Below are 7,404 nucleotides of genomic sequence, written 5' to 3' on the forward strand. Positions count from 1 at the left end.
TTTGAGATGGAGTTTCACCGTGTTGCCAGGCTGGGGTGCAGTGTCGCGATCTTGGCTCACTGGGACTACAGCTGTGAGCTACCGCACCCCCAGCTAATTCTTTAATTTTTTGTAAAGACCGTCTCACTCTGTTTCCCAGGCTGGTCTCGAACTCCTGAGCTCAAGTGATCCTCCAGCCTCAGCCTCCCAAAGTGCTGTGATTACAGGCATAAGCCACCTAGCTCAGCCTCAGGGAAAGGTCTTGAGAGGGCCCACCCAGGGCCAAGCAGGAGACAGAGGCCAGACCCTGTGACAAGCTGCAGTGTGGCCTTGACCAAGTCTCTACCTCCGTCTTGGCCTCTGTTTTCTCTGCCCTAGCATCGGGCAGCTTCTATTTGTGTGTACTCTGTGCATGTTGGATTTCATCCAGAAGGCAGCTGCTGCTATTAGCTGAAGCTCAGAATGGGTAGGTGACAACTGGAGGTCACAGAAGGCTTAGGTGACCGGCTGATGGCAGGGGGCTGCCTTGGGTTGTGGAGAGCTGGCATTTGAACCCAGGCAGTTGGATTCCAGGGCTCAGGCCTGTGACAGGTACGCTCTGCTGACTGCCTGGGCCTGGAGGGGAAAGAGCTCTGGCTGATGCTGTCTGGGAACAAAGAGGATAAGGCCACTGAAAATGAAGCCACGTGGTCAGCGGCCCTGGCCTGCTCCTCCAGGCCATCCCTTAGGGGCTAACTGCCTCACATGCCTTCCAAACTCTCATGCTGAGAGACTGGAACTCTCCCACTCTCCCCTGACAGCACAGAGCAGGAGAAGGAAGCCACACAGCTGGATGTCCCTTCAACAAGGATGGCATCCCAAGGAGCCACCCAGGTAGAAAGTGTCCCTTCCTTCTGTCCTGGGGACACAGGGAATTTCCCAGCACTGACTCTACCCTGGTCTTGGTGTCTACCAGGGGCCAAGGCTGGAATGTAGAGGCCCTTAGGGCACTGCAGGGAAGCTTCATGAGGCTGGTCAGAGGCTGGGCTCCATGCAAGGGGAGACCAAGGGGCTCACACAGAGAGGAGCGGTGCACCCTGGGGTAAAGCAGTGGTCCCTAAGGGCCGTGGCCATGGGAGCTGGACAGGTGGGGGTGGAAAGCAGGAGCTGACCACATGGACCCGGGGAGGCTGGGCCACTGACATCCTGGTGTTAAGATGGGTGATGCCCAGAAGCCCACATCTGCCATAGCCATTCATTCATTCATTCATCTGCTGTTTACTGAGCACCTCCATATGTGCCAGGCACTGTCCTGGGCTTTGGACTTTCAGTGTGAAGAAGGTATACATGGTCTATCCCTTTGTTGGGCCTCATAATTGAGGGGGGGCTCCTTAGCATGGCCTTCAAGACCCCCCAGAATCTGACCAGCCTGCCCTCTCCGCTGCAGTGCCTCATGCTTTCTCCCCCTGCCCTGGTCAAGCTGCTGCCTGGTGCAGGACAAGGGAAGTGGGAGACAGTGGAAAGGGGTGTGACCTGGCTCCGGTGTCCCCGGCACCATGTCCCCCCACCCCCCAGGGCAGGAAACATGAGCTGTAAAAGGATACTCGGAGGAGAAGAAATGAAGATGTGAAATAGAGATGAGGTGTAGTGTGTGTGTGTGTGTGTGTGTGTGTGTGTGTGTGGTGTGTGTGGTGTATGTGTGTGTGTGTGTTGTGTGTGTTGTGTGTATGTGTTGTGCGTGTGTGTTGTGTGTGTTTTGTGTGTGTGTGTCTGTTCTGTAAGTCTCTATACATCTGTTTTTGTGTCTCTGTGTCCAGCATGGTGGCTCATGTCTTCAATCTCAGCACCTTGGGAGGCCAAAGTGGGAGGATCGCTTGAGCCCAGGAGTCTGAGACCAGCCCTCGCAACATAGCAAGACCCCATCTTTACAACAAATGCGAAAAATTAGTTGGGCCTGATGGTGTGCACTTGTAGACGCAGATACTCAGGAGGCTGAGATGAGAGGGTCACTTGAGCCCAGGGGGTTGAAGCTGCAGAGAACCATGGTTGCGCCACTGCACTCCAGCCTGGGCGACAGAGGGAGACTCTATCTCAAAAACAAAGAAACAGCAACCCTGAGACCAGCTGGCTGAGGGCGTAGCCTCTGGGCATCTGGGGCTGGATGCCACCTCGAGTCCAGCCTTCCTGGTCTAGACGCTTGGGGATATTCTCAAAGTACCCAGGACTTGGTAATTTCTAAGAAAAAAGGTTTAATCAGCTCACAGATCTGCAGGTTGTATAGGAAGTATAGCACCAGCATCTGCTTCTGGGTGTAATAACCTACCCTGGGCTAGCATCACTGACTCCATCTTAGCTGTAAACTCCAATCTAGCTTCCCCCTCCCTATCACAGCCTCTCTGGGTGCATAACTGGGCCACACTGACGCTGTGCTTATCCCACCATATAACCAATGTAACTGCGTCCTGCTTGGCAGGCACACCTGCCTTGTGTATAACTCTCTCTGAACCCCCCTTGGGGATTGTTTGGAAATACCCTTAGCAGCCAACAGTCCTGGGAACGTCCTCACCCCTGGTTACTAGCTAACTTGCCTGTTCGGCTTCTGTAAAATTCTGCTTCAGCTAGGCTCCCCCTCTCTTACCTAAATCAAGGTAAAAAGGGAAGTCAAGCCCTTTCCTCTGGGCTGAGAGAACTCTGAGCGTTAGCTGTCTCTCGGTCGCTGGCTAATTAAAAGGACTCTTAATTTGAAACTCAGCATGTGACACATTCCTTCTAACTCGCTGGGATACTACATGGGGAGGCCTCAGGAAGCTTCTACCCTGTAGGGGGAACAGGCATTTCTTTTTCTTTTGAAATGGAGTCTTACTCTGTCACCCAGGCTGGAGTGCAGTGGTGCAATCTCTGCTCACTGCAACCTCTGCCTACCAGGTTCAAGTGATTCTGGTGCCTCAGCCTCCCCAGTAGCTGACTACAGGCATCTGCCACCATGCTCGGCTAATCTGTATTTTGAGTAGAGACGGGGTTTCACCATGTTAGCCAGGCTGGTCTTGAACTCTTGATCTCAACTTACCCACCGGCCTCGGCCTCCCAAAGTACTGGGATTACAGGCGCGAGCCACTGTGCCTGGCCAAGAACAGGCATTTCACATGCAGGAGCAGGAGCAAGGGATGGGGGGTGACACACACTTTTTAACAACCAGATCTCACAAGAGCTCACTCACTGTAGTGAAGATGGCACCAAACCATGAGGGATCCACTCCCATGATCCAGTCACCTCCCAGCTGGCCCACCTCCAGCACGGGGATTCCAATGCAACATGAGCGGGGGCGGGGGGAGGACACGACAAATACTCAAACTAGAGCAGTGGTATAGGCTGGCCGTGTGTGTGTCTGCACGTGGAGGAGTCTTGGTCGTTTATGTGAAGCTGTGTGTTTGTGCATATTTGTTTTGTGTTTCCATGTGTGGTTGTGTTAGTTTGTCTGTGTACTTCTGTTGGCATTTATGTGCCTAGATGTGTTTGTGTGTGCGTGCCTTCGGGGGTCTGCACACACATGTATGTTTGTATTTTCGTGTGCTTTTTTTTTGTTGTTTGTTTTTAAATGAAATCTTGCTCTGTCACACAGGCTGGAGTGCTATGGTATGACCTCAGCTCACCGAAACCTCTTCCCCCTGGGTTCAAGCGATTCACCTGTCTCAGCCTCCAGAGTAGCTGGGAATACAGGCACCTGCCACCATGCCCGGCTAATTTTTTGTATTTTTAGTAGAGACAGGTTTCACCGTGTTGGCCAGGCTGGTCTCGAACTCCTGATCTCAAGTGATCTGCCCGCCTCCGCTTCCCAAAGTGCTGAAATCACAGGTGTGAGCCACCACACCCTGCCTTGCATGTGCTTTTGTGTTGAGTGCGTACCTGTGTGTGTGTGAGTGTGTGTGTGTGTGTGTGTGTGTCTTTGGGCACGGAGAGGCTGGCTGATCCCACATTCGCTCACTCTCCACCTTACTCTGGCCATGGCTAGGGCCCAGCCCAGTCCCTTTGGTGACTCACCCTACTGCTGAGGCATGGACTAGCAGGTTGCCACCCACAGTCTGGGCTGTCGCTGCGTCCTGAGTCTGTCGCCGAGACTCTGTGTCCTCTGCTCCCCTCCTCCCATGCTGGGACCAGCTGGAGCCACCCACAGCCCACATGGAGCCCCAGCCAAGCTGTGGACAGCCCCCGGGCCTGCCGTTCAAGACTGTGCTGGGCACACCAGGCTCTCGGGCCAGCAGCACAGTCCACAGGCCCCCACTAAGGAACACAGGCGGAGGCAGGGGGTCAGAGGAGTGCCTGCGTGCCCAGACAAGGCTGCAAGGCACAAGGGACGTCTCCAACCAAGCACTGCTGCTGCCTTTCTGCCCTGTGTGACCCTGAGCAGCTCACGCACCCTCTCTGGGTCCACCCTCCTCATTTATAAGGAGCTGGTGCAAGCAGGCCACAGCATACAGTTGTAGTGTTGTGCACTGCATAAATACGCCTGGTTGAGGTGACAAGAGGTGCTGAGAGCTGGCCCGGATGCTGTCTTGCAGGCACCTGGGGCATCTGCCTGAGGGCTGCCTATTATTTTCACAAACAGCCCACCCTGCTTGGGTAGCCCTGGCTGGGAGGGAAAGTGGAACCAGCCTTTGTGATCAGCCCCTCCCCGCTCTGGGTCGGAGTCCAGGTGTCCATGTGTCCGAGACTCTCCTCTGTCCCCTCACCCTGCCTCTGCTTCCCTCCCCTTCTCTGGCCCACCTGCCCCTCCCTGGGGTTCTTCCACACACATGTGACCAAGTACTTTCCCAAACAGCACTGGCCATAGAGGACCCCTTTACAGGACAGGAAACTGAGTCTCAATGGAGACTGAGGAAAACTGAGGATCAAATGCCGGGTTCATCGTGTCATGTTTCCTCAGAGATGCCAGCTGAGCCCTTCCGACTCCAAATCTGGCCCTCGCTCCTTCACCCCTGCACCCCTGCCCAGCTCAGCCCTCCTTGTCCCAGCCACCCTGACAGCGATGTCACGCGTCTCTGCTTCAATGCTCTTTATTTCATTAGCAGGGTAGCTGGGGGAGGTCCCTATGGGGGATGGAGTGGGGGTACAGACAGTAGCCTGGCTGGCTTCTGTCCCTAGGGCTGACAAACCTGTGGGGGAGAAGCAGAGGTGAGGCCTGAGGGGGCACTCTGGGGTGGTTCTGTGTGCTTGCCTGGGATAGAAGAGGGTCCGAGAGGCCCCTGATCTCCCACCCCCTACTCAGAGGGGGGTTCCCAGGCAGGACTTGCTTAACCCAGGGCTTGGGAGGCAGGGCTGACCCCCAGTGGTCACCCCCACACTGGGAGGAGCTGAGGGAGGGGGTCCCCAGCCCCTTACCAATGGCCCAGGGCTCAGCTGGGTGCCACGAAGCGGCTGCTGGGAGGCGTGTCTCTGTAGAAGGGGTCGACTGAGGCCAGGGTTCTGCAGGAGGCAGAAGGAGAGTGTTGAGGGCGTTGGCAGGCAGGGCCTGGACCTTGCCTTCTTGTCTTCTGCCTGACCCTCCCTGAGAGAGCAGTCAGGGTTCAGCCAGGGCAGCCAAGCCACAAACGTTCTTTGCCTGCCAACTCCAGGCCATTGTTGGCATAAAGGTAATTTCTGAGGAATTGAATTGAGCAGAAAGGAGCCGGGTGAGGTGGGACCACAGTCCGTTCATCTCTGGATCCATCTCCCTCTCCCCTGGCAGCCCACCGGGCCTGGAGCACAGGGGCAGGAGCGGGAGGAGCAGCCACGGGGAGGGGAGGGGTCCCTGAAGGAAGAGGAGGGGAGGAGCGGGTGCTGGCAGGAAAAGGGAGGCCAGAGACAGCCAGAGGAGATGGGCGTCTCGGAGGACAGACTGACGGACAGACAGAGCAAGAGAGGAGAGCAGGCGAAAGGCCTGGCGCAGGGCCTGGATGAGGGGGAGGGAGAAAGAACAGAGCTTGGGGGAGTGCCACCTTCCCACGTGGGGGTGCAGGTGCCGCAGGCTCTCCGTGGGCTTGGGGGTGGCTTCCATTCGGCTGACCGGCTGGCTTAGGGCATAGCCTCCTGACGTCTGGGGCCGGATGCCACCTCGAGTCCAGCCTTCCCGGTCGAGACCCTTGGGGATGTTCTCAAAGTACCTGGAGGAGAGGAGGGGCCCTTGGCTGGAAGCTGGCCTCTGCCCACCTCTGCAGCCCCTCCTGCCCTTCTCTGTCAGCCCACAGATCCCCCAGCCTCCCCGCCTTCGTCATGCTGTCCTCCTCATCTGGCCCTCCCTAAGCCCACGTCCACTTGGGGAACTCTTACTCAAAAAGCCTGCCTTCCCCTCCACCTGATGCGGAGACACTCTTGGGAGTGTAAAAGGACAGTTTCAGTGACACCCCCATCCTTGGCCTGTGTCTGGCCTACCAGCACCTTGGGGTGGGGACCCTGTCTCATCCACTTCTCCAAGCATTTAACTTTTCTTCCATTTCATTTCCATTTCCCTCCATTTCACTGAGCACAGCCAGGTTTGGAGGGCACAAAGGGGTGCAGACAGATCAATGCAGAAAGCAGTGATGACAACCCCAGGGCTCTGCAGGCACCAGAAAGCTCCAGCAAGTGTGCCTGACACCGGGCAGTAGCCAGGGCACGGCAGGTAGCCAGGAGGAACCCCGCAGAGAGAGCGGGGCTGGAGGGGGGAGGGGGCTGATCTCTGCCAGAGCCACAGGAGGAGGATGTTTGCCTAAGAAGGGTCAGAACATCGTCACCCCTCACACCCAGAGCCTCTGGACCTCCCCCGACCCCCGCCTCCGTGGGAACTGCCGCAGCCACCTCAGCACGGCGAATCTGCTGTGTGACTGAAGCACAGCTCCTCCCCTCTGAGCCTCAGGGCTTAGGCCAGAGGACAGAGGACAACCAACGGCCCTTCCAGGTCACACTCTGTTGCTCCTCCAGGCCACCACCCTCCTCTCTTTTCAGTTTCAGCTCAAACGTCACCTGCTCAAGGCCACCGATTTCAAATCTGACCCTGGCCCGCTGCAGCCCTCCTGATCCCTTTCTCCCTGCCCATCACCTGACAGCTCTCACGAACTGACGGCAGCCATAGGCACGCCTCCTCCCAGGCCGAGGTCTGAGCTCTGTGGGGCAGGAGTTGCACGCACATTCCCAGGGCCTGGGGCAGGGCCTGGCACCCAGACAGGGCTCAGTTAAAGTCTTTTCCATGAATGGATTTGGTGGGTATCCCAGAGCAGGGGGTTGGAGCAGGGGGAGCTGAGGAGAGACGGAGGTGGCGGTGACACCTTGGAGGACCAGGAGTTGGAGAGCAAGAGGGTGGACACAGATGACTGACGCGAGGAAAGCTTGCACTTCCTGGCTCAGAGGAGTTTGTCCTAAGAATTATACTTCCCGGCCAGGCGCAGTGGTTCATGCCTGTGATCCCAGCACTCTGGGAGGCCAAGGCGGACAGAT

The 7,404-nt window shown here is 56.8% G+C and overlaps 1 protein-coding gene across 1 annotated transcript in view; it reads right to left on the minus strand.

The window, feature by feature from the left end:
* Positions 1-4,993: 4,993 nt before the first annotated feature.
* Positions 4,994-7,404, minus strand: part of PPP1R32 (protein phosphatase 1 regulatory subunit 32) — a 9,971-nt gene continuing 7,560 nt past the window's right edge. The window contains exons 12-14 of the mRNA XM_017519840.1: positions 5,931-6,095; positions 5,335-5,418; positions 4,994-5,108 (exon numbers count right to left, since the gene is read on the minus strand). Of these exons, the coding sequence (XP_017375329.1) occupies positions 5,349-5,418; positions 5,931-6,095 (235 nt within the window). The 3' untranslated portion in view covers positions 4,994-5,108; positions 5,335-5,348. The remainder of the gene's footprint in view (positions 5,109-5,334; positions 5,419-5,930; positions 6,096-7,404) is intronic.

This window comes from Cebus imitator, unplaced genomic scaffold (assembly GCF_001604975.1).
Source record: "Cebus imitator isolate Cc_AM_T3 unplaced genomic scaffold, Cebus_imitator-1.0 Scaffold779, whole genome shotgun sequence".
NCBI classification, from domain to species: Eukaryota; Metazoa; Chordata; class Mammalia; order Primates; family Cebidae; genus Cebus; species Cebus imitator.